The sequence below is a fragment of the Trichechus manatus genome, unplaced genomic scaffold (genome assembly GCF_000243295.1).
Source record: "Trichechus manatus latirostris isolate Lorelei unplaced genomic scaffold, TriManLat1.0 scaffold00075, whole genome shotgun sequence".
NCBI classification, from domain to species: domain Eukaryota; kingdom Metazoa; phylum Chordata; class Mammalia; order Sirenia; family Trichechidae; genus Trichechus; species Trichechus manatus.
In genome coordinates, this window is record NW_004444011.1 from 9,643,603 (window position 1) to 9,658,514 (window position 14,912).

Below are 14,912 nucleotides of genomic sequence, written 5' to 3' on the forward strand. Positions count from 1 at the left end.
GCACTCAAAGCCTGCGGATCCCTGACACCTGTGCCTAACAAAGGAGCTGTGCCGACCCTGTGTTCCTGGCTTAGGGGAGCCAGTAGCTTATTTGTTCCCTCTCCAAGGACAAGAGAATGGGTCAGGGCACCTTTTGGGATCTACTTCTGGCCCAGTGGACTCCTGGTGCAGAGAACAGAGGGAGGAGGTAAAAGAGAGAGAGGTTTTTCCCAAACGGGCTTTTTTTTTTAATCCCTGCAAAAGGGTGCACGCATGTACTTATCTTAGCCTCTTGGGAGCTGCTTTTCACTGGTTCAGAGCGTCCAAGCAGAATCTCTGCTGCCGGATCTCTATTGATGTGGAAACTGCTCTTCAAGTGAGCGCACATCCACTTGCCTGCTTGGCTGCAGACCTGGCATGGCTGGGAAGTTACCAGCACGGCTGAAGAGCTCCCATCCCACTGCTGCCACTCTGGTGTTGCTCTCCGAGTGAGTGTACAGCTGTTTGCCTGCTTCACTGCGGACCGGAGCGGCTGGGAAGTTGCCGGCATGGCTGAAGAGCTGCTGTCCCTCCGCTGCTGCTCTGGTGTTGCTGGCCTCTTCCAAACTGTCTCCCTCTCCTGCCGCCACTCAGTCTGACTCCTCAACTTTGCCTTGTTCAGGGCTCATAGATATTCATATATAATCAAATCACTTGTTTTTCCAGGTCTTTGTTGTAAGAGGGATATAGGAAGCATCTTACTACACCACCATCTTGGCTCCGCCTATTTTTTAGCATTTTAAAAAACTCTTCCAAAGCAGCTGTACCATTTTGCATTCCATACCAGAAATGAAAGTTCCTGTCACTACATATCCTCACCAGCAATTTACTCTTCCAATCCATGAACATGGAATATTTCTCCATTTATTAAGGTATTTTTTAAAATTTATATTACCAGAGTGTTGTAGTTTTAAGCACACAGATACTATGCATATTTTGTTAGATTTATACCTAATTATTCAATTTTTTTGATGCGATTGTAGATGTAATTGTGTTTTTAATTTCAAATTCCAATTGTTTACTGCTGGTATATAGGAAAGCAATTGACTGTTGTATGTTAACATTATACCCTGCAACTTTGCCACACTTGTTTAATTGTTCCTGCAGTTAATTTGTTGGATTTTCGGAATTTTCAGCTGTTATATCCAGGTTATCTGCAAACAAAGACAATTTAATTTCCTCCATTTGAATGTATACATTTTCTTCTCTTGTCTTATCTCATTGCTCTATCTAGGACATCCAGTATAGTTTGAATAGGAGGTGATGGGTGACATGCTTGCCTTGTTCTAATCTTAGAGAGAAAGTGTGTAGCTTCTCACCATTAAGTGTGATGTTAGCTATAGTTTTGTTTTTGTTTTTTTGAGATAAAAGAAATTCTTCTCTATTTCAAGTTTGCTGAGATATTTTATTATGAATGAGTGTTGGATTTTGTCCAGTGCTTTTTCTGCATCAATTGTACAATCATATATTTTTCTTCCTTTGCCTATTGATGTGGCAGATTACATTAATTGATTTTCAAATGTTGAACCATACTTGCATATATGGAATAAGTCCCACTTGCTCATGGTTTATAATTCTTTCTATAAATTGGATTCAATTTCCTAACATTTTGTTGAAGATTTTTTGTATCTATGTTCGTGAAAGACTGGTTTGTAGTTTTCCTTTCTTGTAATGTCTTTATCTGGTTTTGTTTTTAGAATAAGGCTGGTCTCACAGAATGAGTTAGGAAGTTTTCCTTCTGTTTCTATTTTCTGGAAGAGATTGCAGAGAACTGATATCATTTCTTCCTTAAATGTTTGGTAGAATTCACCAGCAAAACCATCTGACCATGGTGCTTTCTTTTTTTGAAGGTTATTAAATGCTGGTTAAATGTTTTTAATAGATATAGGACTGTCTAAATTATCTATTTGTCCTTGTGTAAGTTTTACTAGATTGTTTCTTTCAAGAAATTCATCCAGAGGTGGAGCCAACATGGCACTATAGACAGAAGCACCACAGGAACCCTAAGTGTCAAATGAAGAGATAAAGAACTCAACCAAGCATCGAATGGAATATGAAACGGACAGAGAACAGAGAGGGAGGAGAGTTATGAGTGGAGGTTCCCTATCAGCTAACACAGCATGGATCCACAGTCTTAGACTCTTGTCAGAGATTGGTGAACAGGGAGTATGGGAAAGCAGATTCACGGAGCTCCCAGCAGGAGACAGAGCACCTGATAACCAGCAAGGCATGCTTTCTCACCCCCAACCCTGCCTCCCCCTGCTAGGGCTTCCCAGCTGGCTGATCCACTGCTTCCCAGAGGGCTGTGACTGCGGCACAGGAGGTGATGGTTCAGTGCCGTGTGGATTTGCCCTGCACACACTGGCCAGCTTCTTCACTGCCATTTCTTTGTTGGGGGTGTTGCTTTTTTTGGCCTCTTTTGGTTTCTTCCCTGCCTCATACCTCCTCTCCCTCCTTTCTCTCAAACACCTGACCCTGTGTCCCATCTTTGCTTCTTCTTGACAGGCTGTGAAGTGCTGCTTTTCAGGGGAGCTGCTTCCCTGGTCCATGTTGCCAAGCTGGTGGGATTCCCTAGTGCTTTTTTTGTTTGTTTGTTTTCTCTCTCTTTTGTCCTTTTTATTTTTCTTCATTTCTCAGTTTCTTGACTCATTCTACTTTCCTTGTCTCCTGAATACCTGGGGCATTGTGTATCATCTCCATCCCTTCTGGCTAGGCTGTACTGTGTGGCTTTGTAGCTTCTTCCCCAGTCTGCGCAGTCATGCTGGTGGGATCCCTGGGGGCATTTTGTTTCTTTTTGTTTTTCTTCATTTCTTGGTTTCTTGTCTCTCCACTCCAACAGCAGACACAGCACTTTTTCTTTTCTTTTTTTTTTGGCTCCTGTTTCCCTCTTCTCTCTCTCTTCTTTCCCATACACAATCTAGCTCCACACATCACAACCTCCCCCTCCCTCCTGCCTACCTGCACTGTGTGCTGAACATTATAGCATGTGCTGAACATTGCAATCCCAAGCAGCACAGGCACAGCCTACCAGAACCTGCCCTGTTATAACCCTTGGCTCACCCTGTCAGCCCCATTATCTGCCAGAAACAACCCATCTCAGCCACTCCTCTTCTGCTGGACCTGCCCTGCTGCACCATAGCTGAGTGTCAGGCCCCGCCCATTGAACAAGGAGGTGAAAAATGTCATGTTCACAGATAAGCAAACAACAAAGAATGCAGAGACAGCCTGCTCATACATAACCAAATAAAACAAAAAAGCAGGACAAAACAAACAAATCTACAATCAATACAATCTACGATCAATAAAATAACTACTGAATGTACTGAAGACAGCAGACAACAGCAAAACATATTAAAAAAACAGGACAGGATGGTTTCAGGAGGTGTCTAAAATAAAACTCCAGAAGACTTTCCAGTAGAAGAAAAGGCACTAGAACTAGGGAATTCAAATAGGATAGGGAATTAAAATCTCTAATATTCAGAGCTACCCAAGGGTTGAAGCAAAAAGCAGACAAAAATGAGGGAAACATAGACAAATTCATGGAAAAGGTGGAAAAATTCATGGAAAATACAGAAAAAAAGGAAGAATTCAGGAAAATAATACAGGAACAAAATGCCAAAATAAATTCACAACTAGAAATCATACAAAAACAACAATCAAAAATTCAAAAGATAAACAACAAGATTTTGAAATGGACCGTGTCATAGAAGGGCTGAGGAGTAGATTTGAAAAAATGGAAGACAGGATCAGTGAAATTGAAGACAAACACGTAAATACAACTTTGTTTAAAGAAAAATCAGAAAAAAAGAATGAGGAAAAATGAAGAAACCCTGACAATTATGTGGGATACAATCAAAAGCAAAAATGTGAAGTGGTCAGAGTTCCAGAACAGGGGGAGAAAATGGAAAACACAGAGAAGATCACTGAAGAATTGCTGACAGAAAACTTCCCTAGTATCGTGAAAGATGAAATGGTGACCATCCAAGAAGCTCAGTGAACACTATATAGGATGTTCACCAAGGCATATCATAATCACACTAAAAACAAAGATGAAGAAAGAATCCTGAGAGCACTTGAGAAAAACAAAAAGTCACATACAGAGGGAAAACAATAAGACTAAGCTCTGATTACTTGGCAGAAACCATGCAAGCAAGAAGGCAATGGGATGACATACGTAAAACCTTGAAAGAAAAAAATTGCCAACAAAGAATAATATATCCTGCAAAATTCTTATTCAAACATAATGGTGAAATTAGGACATTCCTAGATAAACAGGAATTAAGGGACTATGTAAAAACCAAACAAAACTTATAAGAAGTATTAAACAGAGTCCTTCAGTTTGAGAACAAACATCAGACCACTGCCTGAATCTAGGATGCAAGATCGCACCAGCCAGATACCAAATAGGAAATTAAGTCTTTAAGACTATTCAAAACCAAAGGATTTACAAAAGAGAATCAGAGAGGTTAATCTGCAAGTGACAACAACACCAGAACAATAAAAGAGGGAATAAACAGTGTAGGTATGTAACTTTCCAATGGAGAGGAAGACAAAGTGATACCAAATAATAACAGACTGATTCAAACCTAGGAAGATGAGGGTAAATTTAGGGGTAACCACAAAGAAAGTTAACAAACCTACTCATCAAAATAAAGAAGAAAATCATAAAGTCTCAGTAAAAACAAAATAAAAGAAATGAAAAAAAAAATCCACAAACGAAAGGAATTCAGCACAGGAGAATAAGAGGAGCAAAGAAAACGTCAGCACCTAAAAAAAAAAAAAGCACTGCAAAATGACAACAATAAACTCACACCTATCAATAATTACACTGAACATAAATGGCCTAAATGCACATATAAAGAGACAGAGAGTGACACAATGGATTAAAAAAAAACAGGATCCATCAATATGCTGTCTACATGAGACACACCTTAGAAACAAAGACATAAATTTATTAAAAATCAAAGGATGGAAAAAAATATATCAAGCAAACAGCCACCAAAAAACAGCAGGAGTGGCAATACTAATCTCAGATAAAATAGACTTTAAAACAAAATCCACCATAAAAGACAAAGAAGGGCAATATATCTTGATTAAAGGGATGATCCATCGTGAAGACATATCCATAATAAATACCTACGCACCCAATGACAGAGTTCCAAAATACATAAAACAAACTCTAATAACACTGAAAAGAGAAATGGACAGTTCCACTCTAATGGTAGTAAACTTCAACATACCATTCTCAGTAAAAGAAAGAACATCTAGAAAGAAACTCAACAAAGATACAGAATATCTAAAGGCCACAATCAGCCAACTTGAACTCATAGACATATACAGAACTCTCCACCCAACAGCTGGTAAGTTCACATTCTTTTCCAACACATATAGAATGTTCTCCAGAATAGACCACACCTTAGGCCACAAAGCAACCCTCAACAAAATCTAAAACACTGAGATAATACAAAGTATCTTCTCTGATCACAATGTCATCAAAGTAGAAATTAACAACAGGAATAGCAAGGAAAAAAAATCAATTACATGGAAACTAAATAACACCCTGCTTAAAAACAACTGGGTAATAGAATAAATCAAAGATGGAATAAAAAAATTCCTAGAATCAAATGAGAATGAAAACACATTCTAACAAAACCTTTGGGACACAGCAAAGGCAGTGCTCAGAGGGCAATTTATAGCAACAGATCCACACATCAAAAAAGAAGAAAGGGACAAAATCAAAACATTAGATACACAACTCAAACAAATAAAAAGAGAACAGCAAAAGAAGCCTACAGGCACCAGAAGAAAAGGAAGTAATAATGACGAGGTCAGAAATAAATAAAATAGAAAATAGATAAACAATAGAAAGAATCAACAAAACCAAAAGTTGGTTCTCTGAAAAGATCAACAAAATGGATGAACGACTGGCAAAACTGACAAAAGAAAAACAGGAGAGGATGTAAACAACCTAAATAAGAAATTAAATGGGGGACACTACAACAGATCCAACTGAAATAAAAAGGATCGTAACACAGTATTATGAAAAACTACACTCCAACAAATTTGTAAATCTAGAGGAAATGGACCAATTTCTAGAAACATGCTACCTACCTAAACTATCACAAATTGATGCTGAAAATCTAAACAGTCCCTTAACAAGAGAAGAGATTGAAAAGGTAATTAAAAAAAAAAAAAACTCCCAACAACAACAAAAAAAGCCCTGGTCCAGATGGCTTCACTGGAGAATTCTACCAAACATTCAGAGAAGAGTTTACACCAGTACTACACAAACTATTTCGAAGGGATACTTCCAAATTCATTATATGAAGCCAGCATAACCCTGATAGCAAAACCAGGCAAAGACATCATAAAAAAAGAAAATGACTGACCAATATCTCTCATAAATATAGATACAAAAATTCTCAACAAAATTCTAGCCAATAGAACTCAGCATCATATCAAAAAAATAATACACCACAACTAAGTAGGATTCTTACTAGGTATTCAAGGATGGTTCAATATTAGAAAATCAATCAATGTAATCCACCATATAAATAAAGGGAAAGAATAACATGATCATCTCAGTTGATGCAGAAAAGACATTCAACAAAGTCCAACACCCATTCCTGATAAAAAAAAAAAAAAAAAAAAAAACTCTCAATAAAATAGGTGCAGAAGGGAAATTCCTCAACATAATAAAAGATATCTATACTAAACCAACAGCCAACATAATTCTTAATGGAGAGAGGTGAAAACATTTCCCTTGAGAACAGGAACAAGACAAGGATGCTCTTTATCACCACTCCTATTTAACATTGTGCTGGAAGTCCTAGTTAGAGCAATGAGGCAAGAAAAAGAATTAAAGGACATCCAAATTGGTTAGATAGAAGTTAAACTGTCCGTATTTGTGGATGATACGATACTATACATAGAAAACAAAAGACTCCAGGGGAAAACTACTAGAACTAACAGAAAGATTCAGCAGAGCAGCAGGATACAAGATAAACATTCAAAAATCCACTGGATTCCTATACACCAATAAAGAGAATGATGAAAAGGAAATCAGGAAAACAATACCATTTATAATAGCCCCTAAAAAAAGAAAATACTTAGGAATAAATCTAACCAGGGCTGTAAAAGACCTACAAAAAGAAAACTACAAAACACTACTGAAGAAACCAAAGGAGATCTACGTAGATGGAAAAACATACCATGCTGATGGATAGGCAGACTCAACATTGTGAAAATGACAATTCTACCCAAAGCAATCTACAAATACAATGCAATCCTGATCCAAATACCAACAACATTCTTTAAAGAGATAGAAAAAACAATCATTAACTTTATATGGAAAGGAAAGAGACCCTGGATAAGTAAAGCACTATTGAAGAAGAAAATAAAGCAGGAGGACTTCCACTAGCTGACCTCAGAACATACTATACAGCTATGGTAGTCAGAACAGCCTGGTACTGTTACAAAGACATATACATTGACCAATGGAACAGAATTGAGAACCCAGATGTAAATTCATCCACCTATTGTCACCTGATGGTCGACAAAGGCCTAAAGTCCATCAAATGAGGAAAAGACAGTCTCTTTAACAAATTGTGCTGGCAAAACTGGATGTCCATCTGCAAAAAAATGAAACAGGACCCATACCTCACACCATATATAAAAGACTACTTCAAAATGGATCAAAGACCTAAATATAAAACCAAAAACTATAAAGTTCAAAGAAGAAAAAACAGAATCAACGCTAGACGCCCTAATATACGGCATTAACAGGATACTAACCATAACTAACGACATACAAACTCCAGAAGATGAGCTAGATAACTGGAATTTTCTAAAAATTAAACACTTATGCTCATCAAAAGACTTCACCAAAAGAGTAAAAAGAGAATCTACAGACAGGGAAAAAAATTTTGGCTATGACAAATCCGACAAATTTCTAATCTCTAAAATCTACAGGAAAATCCAACACCTCTACAACAAAAAAACAAAAAATCCAGTTAAAAAATGGGCAAAGGAAATGAACAGACACTTCTCCAAAGAAGACGTTCAAGTGGCCAACAGACAGGTAAGGAAATGCTCGCAATTACTAGCCATCAGAGAAATGCAAATTAAAACCACAATAAGATACCATCTCACCCTGGCATTACTGGCACAAATCAAAAAACAGAAAATAACAAATGTTGGAGAGACTGCGGGGAGATTGGAACTCTTATGCACTGCTAGTGGGAGTGCAAAATGGTACAACCATTTTGGAAAATGATACGGTGCTTCCTTAGACAGCTAAAAATAGAAATACTATATGATCCAGCAATCCCACTCCTGAGAATATATCCTAGAGAAATAAGAGCTGTCACATGAATAGACATATGCACTCCATGTTCACTGCAGCATTGTTCACAATAGCAAAAAGATGGAAACAACCTAGATGCCCATTAACAGATGAATGGATAAACAAACTATGGTACATACACACAATGGAGTATTATGCAACGATAAAGAACAATGATGATTTTGTGAAGCATCTCTCAACATGGACGAATCTGGAGGACGTTATGCTGAGTGAAATAAGTCAATCACAAAAGGACAAATATTGTATGAGAACACTACTGTAAAAACTCATGAAAAGGTTTACACACAAAAAGAAATAATCTTTGATGGTTACGAGGTTTGGGTGAAAAATACTAAATAGACAACAGATAAGTGGTAACTTTGGTGAAGGGTAAGACAGTACACAATACTTAGGAAACCAGTACAACTTGTTCAGGGTATGGTCATGGAAGCTCCATGGACAAATCCAAACTCCCAAGGGACCGAATTACTGGGCTGAGGGCTGTGGGGACCATGGTCTCAGGGAACATCTAGGTCAATTGGCATAACATAGTTTATAAAGAAAATGTTCTACGTTCTACTTTGGTAAGTAGCGTCTGGGGTCTTAAAAGCCTGTGAGCGGCCATCTAAATATTCCACTGGTCTCACCCCTTCAGGAACAAGGGAGAATGAAGAAAACTAAAGACACAAGGGGAAGATTAGTCCAAAGGACTAATAGACCACAACTACTATGGCCTCAACCAGACTGAGTCCAAAACAACTAGATAGTGCTCAGCTACCACCACTGACTGCTCTGACAGGGATCACAATAGAAGGTCTCAGACAGAGCTGGAGAAAAATGTAGAAGAAAATTCTAACTCACAAAAAAAAGACCAGACTTACTGGCCTGACAGAGACTGGAGAAACCCGAGACTATGGCCCCCGGACACCCTTTTAACTCATTAATCAAGTCACTGCTGAGGTTCCCCCTTCAGCCAATGATTAGACAGGCCCATAAAACAAAACAAGACTAAAGGGGCACACCAGCCAAGGGGAAAGGGCTAGAAGGCAAGAGGGGACAGGAAAGCTGGTAATAGAGAACCCAAGGTCGAGAAAGGAGAGTACTGACATGCCATGGGGTTGTTAACCAATGTCATAAAACAATATATGTATTGTTTATTGAGAAGCTAGCTTCTTCTGTAAACCTTCATCTAAAGTACAATAAAAAAAGATAAAATAATTTTTCCATTTTGTCTCTGTTACCAAATTTGTGGGCATAGAGTTGTTTATACTATTTCTTTATTATCCTTTTAAAGTTCATGGGATCAGTAGTTACGATTTCTGTTTCATTTCTGATATTAGTAATATCTGTCTTTTTTTTTTCTTGCTTAGCCTAGCTAGACGTGTATCATACATTTTATTGATCTTTTTAAGGAACCAGGTTTTTTGTTTGTTTGTTTTGTTTTTGGATGAATTTTACTACTATTTACATGTTTTCAATTTTATTGATTTCTGCTATGATTTTTGTTTGTTTCTTTACTTCTGCTTGCTTTAGGCTTAAATTGCTCTTCTTTCTCCATTTTCCTAGGGTGGAAGCTTAGATCATTTGTTTTGGATCTTTCTTCTTTTCCAGCATATGCATTTAATACTGTAAATCTCCCTACACATTGATTTTGCTGCATCTCATACATTTTGGAAAGATATATTTTCCTTTTCATTTAGTCAATAATATATATTTTTTTCATTTTCTTAAGACTTCTTCCTTAACCTGTGTTCTGTTTAGAAGTGTGTTTCTTAATCTCCAAATTTTGGGATTTCCATTTATCTTTCTGTTACTGATTTTCAATTTAATTCCATTGTGGTCTTAAAATACATATTGTATGATTTTTATTCTTTTGAATTTGTTATGGTGTACTGAAGGTTTGTTTTTAATACTAGGTATCTTGAGGCATGATTTATATGCAACAAAATTAACTTATGTATTATATGTGTACAGTTTTATGAATTTTGAAAATTATATCTAGTTCTGCAACTATTATCAAAATCTATATTCAGAAGATTTATATCTCTCTTAAAAGCTTCCAGGTGGTCCACTGCAGTCAATTCCACCTCTCTATCACCCAACTCCAGGCTATAATTAATATGCTTTCTATAAGAAAGTTTTGACTTTTTAAAAATTTTATCTAAATAAAATCAAAGATCAATTTTTTAAACTGACTTTTTAATTTTGAATTTGCTTTTGAGATTTATCTATGTTTCAATAGTTTGTTTTTATTACTGTTAAATAGTACTCTGTGTGTAGATATACTACAAGTTGTTTATCTAGTCACTAGTTGATGATCACTAGGGGTGTTTACATGTTTTAGCTATTAAAAATAATACTTCTATGAGAATTTGAGTACAAGTCTTTGTATGTGTACTTATTTTCATTTATCTTGGGTAAATGTCTAAAAATAATATTGCTGGGTCATATAGAAAGTGTACACTTAACTTCATAATATACTACTGTGATGGTTAAGATTGTGTGTCCACTTGGCTGGGCCATGATTCTCAGTGTTTAAATGTGATCACTCCCATGATTGAATATACTATGAGTAGCCAATCAGATGAAAGGGATTTTACTTGGGGGTGTGGACAGTATCTGAATATAAGCAGACATTCTGGTTTTTTGCTGTCTCTGGATCCTGAGTCTGCCTCCTGTTGTCTCACCTCCAGTTCTTGGGACTTGAGCTTTCAGCTTATCTGCCAAACTTGGGATTCATCAATCTTCACAGCCTGTAAGTGGAGCCCTGCTCTCTGACCTGCCCATCTTGGGTTTGCCAGCCTTTGCAGCTACGTGAATCAGGAGAAACCCTGTGGTCTTGCCTGCTGGTCTTGGAATTTGTCAACCTTCACAGCCTGTGAGCGGGAGCCCTGCTCTCTGACCTGCTGATCTTGGGCTCGCCAGCTTCTGTGGCTGTGTGATTCGGGAGAGGCCTCTACCCTGATCCACGGACTTGGGACATTCTAGCCTCTACAATCACGTGACCTGTTTCATTGATTAAAAATCTCTCTCTCTATATATATTTATATGCTTTACTGTTTTTGCTTCTCCAGAGAACCCAGCCTAAGACAACTATCATACTTCCACTACCAGCCTAGATGAAGTAGCAAAGATTGGGTTCATTTCCCAGCCTAAAGCAAGCAGAAAATGGATAATATATATGAAACACTGGTTCTCAAGACACTGTGCAACAGGCAAAGAAAATAGTCATCTTTGAGGAGCAGCAAACAAATGAGGTGACCCTTACAATTGCCTCAGCTTACCGCCTTAAGGAAGTTCAAGGCTATGGTACAGGAAAGGTGAAACCAGGCAGAGCCCAGTGGAATTCCTGAGGTGAGGAGATGGAGTTGATATCCAGGGAGATAAGGCAATGAGAATTCGCAGGACAGAGTACTGACAAAGCGAGAACTGCACATAGGAAGAAAAACGGAGATCTGTAGAAGATCCCCTTGGATGCCTCTTCTCACCATCCAGACTGGAAAAATCTCATGATTCACAGAACATTTAGGTACAGTATACAGGATTTTGCCTTAACAGAAAATAATTAGTTCTTGACTGAGCAGGGCTCTAGTCCCACATAAAAGCAAAACAAGAAAGGATCAAGCTGTTTGCAAGTAACTTAACTGCATCCCAGAATAAAGTTAAAAATTATTTTAAGGAATATAAAAATATTTAGAACTGAACAAGGTAAAATACACACTGTCTGGAATCTAGAAAACAAAATTACCAGGTAAGTACAGAAGCAGGAAAACAATACCCATAATGAGGATCAAAATAAATAAAACAAACAATAAACAACAAAGAACTGACACAAATACTAAAATTAGCAGGTAATGACATTAAAATTGTTGTTATAGACCGCTAACTTTTGATGTAGTTTGTATACAGCAAACGATAACTGCAACAGATTGCCAGTATAGTACTACAATATATGAGTGCTCATTAGTAAGACATATGAAAAAGAAAATTCCTGGATTTCAGTATTTGCTCCTATTTTAAATTACGTACTTGATTAAATTTCTCCATCTTCCTAAAGTAGAAGCTTAAAAAAAAACCTGTTGCTGTCAAGTCGATTCTGAATCAAAGCGACCCCAGAGGACAGAGTAGAACTGCCCCATAGGGTTTCCAAGGGGGGAGCTGGTGGACTCAAACTTTTGGCCTTTTGGTTAGCAGCTGAGCTCTTAACCACTGAGTCACTAGGGCTCCGAAGTAGAAGCTTAGGTTATTGATTTTAAATCTTTCATCTTTTTTAATGTATTCATTTAATACTATAAATTTCCCAGTACTCTGATTTTGGTGCATCTCACACATTTTGGTAAGTTATATTTTTCCTTTTTATTTAAAAATATATTTTTAAAATTTTCCTGAAGACTTCTTCTTTAACCTATGTGTAGCTCTGCACATTTACATGATGAACAATTTTGGTAATGTTGTTTGCTATAGATATGTTACAGTATTCAGTATGTCTGTCTGTCTGCATTGCACACGCAGATAGGCTGTGCCTCAAACTTCAGGCAGCTGTAAGACTGCTAGGGATGAGATACATACACCAACTGGTATCAACCATTCCACGGGTGCTACGTTCATCTGTGATCGAGCCAGTCACATGAGACAGTTACACAGTGTTGACAAAGTGAAAGCCATTATTATTATTTATAGAAAGCAAACATTAACTATAACAACAGATTTCCAAAGGGGAAATGTTCACCTTTCCTCAAATTACCCATATCCATTCTTATGTCACTGGGCAGGCATGCCGTGGTTTGGGTCAGATGCTGTGTTCATGTCGCTGCTGCCTCCAGTTACCACCACACTGCCTCAGGCTTCTGCTCTGCTGCTGGGCCTCACTAGGCCTTGCCTTGCATGCAGGAAGACCCCGGCATAGGGTTTCCTGAGCCTCTGCCCCTAGGCCCTTCTAAGCCTCTATTGCTGGCTCCTGCCACGCTACTCGGGCTTGTGGGTCTCTCTTAATGCCACGCTACTGAGCCCACGCTGCCTGGGGGAAGGCGTGCAACTCCTTCACATTGCACACTCATGCCTCTCTTGTCTTGCACAAGCAAGTGCTACAACTCTTTTACTTCTGTTGGCAAGCCTCCTGCCCAGAAGCATCTGGCTCTACCCTGCCGTAGGAAGACCCCTGCACAGGACCCTCTGAGGCAACCCATGCACAAAGCACACTCAGACCTCTGCCCTGCATGGCAAGTGTTACAGCTTTTTTAGCTCAGCCGGAAAGTCTCCTGCTCAAAGGCACTCAGCTCTTGCTCTGCGGGCCAGGAGGCCCAACACTGCAGTCTCTCGCCATCTTCAGTGTTCCAGTTTTTCTTCTTGGTCTATGAGGTTCTCAGAGCCAGAGACCCTGGTCCTTGGTCCAGAGGATGTGCTCAGCTCCAGATTCTTCTTCTTGATGGTAGTAATGTCCCCCTTAGCCTCTGTGGGATTGGCCCTTATGTAAGGAAACCCCTTGTCAATTTTAAGACACAGCCCTCCCGCCAGGACCATGAAATGACAAATCCCCCAGTAGACCATAAGTCATTTAATTTGCATAGGAAACTGACCAATCCCCTTGGTAGGCCATAAACCACTCAATTTGCATAGTCCCAGCCAATCATTTTGTGGGAGTTGTAAGACCTTGGCTACAAAGGCCATCTAAAAGCAATTTATTGCACCACAAGTTTAAAGGGTGAGAGAGCTGTTATTTGGATATTTGTACAGAAAAGTTGTGAAAATGTTTTGGCTATTTGAAATCAACTGTAGTTCATGAAAGCAAAACTTATTGGTGATGTGAATCCATCAATGCTAATATGTTTCTCTACTAATAAAGTTAAAATTTGTGCTGAACTCATTGTCTTATATCAAAAAGACATACTTACTGCAGTGAGCTTCATCAGACTTATCAGAGCAGTCTGGTTTATAGTCACAGACAAGGTGGGATGCAATACACTTCTTGTTGTTGCACAAAAAGTCAGTGCCTTCTGGGCAAATCTCAGACGTCTCTCCCACTGGGGAAAAAAACAACAGCAGTATGTTGTCAATATGTTCATTAAATTTGAGTACTCCTTTTAGTTATTTTACAGATTCTACACTATTAATTTAGTAATTTTATTTAATACTCATATTTTTTAGAGAAGTTTTAGGTTTACACAGAAATACAGAGAGTACTCATATACCCCCTTCACCCCTGCACAGTTTCTGCTATTATTAACATCTTGCAATAAATAGCATGGCACATTTGTTACAACTGATGAACCAATATTAATATATTATTATTGTCTGAAGTGCTTAGTTTACATTAGGGTTCAATATATTTTTATATATAAAACATAGAATAAAAAGACATGGAGAGAAATCAAGTCAGTGCTTTTAATTGCAAATGCATGATGTCATGTGTCCACAATTATAGTATCATGCAGATGAGTTTCACTGCTCTTAAAATGCTCTGGGCTCCACCTGTTCACTCCTCCTCTCTCCCTGGGCCCCTGACAACAACTGATCTTTTTATTTATTTATTTATTTATTTTATTTTTTTATT

General features: G+C 38.1%; 1 protein-coding gene across 1 annotated transcript in view; it reads right to left on the reverse strand.

Annotated features, from left to right (window-relative positions):
* The window catches only part of MALRD1 (MAM and LDL receptor class A domain containing 1), a 964,362-nt gene that overhangs the window by 272,745 nt on the left and 676,705 nt on the right, over positions 1-14,912 (reverse strand). Inside the window, 1 exon segment of the mRNA XM_012556720.1 lies at positions 14,254-14,382. Within this exon segment, the coding sequence (XP_012412174.1) occupies positions 14,254-14,382 (129 nt within the window).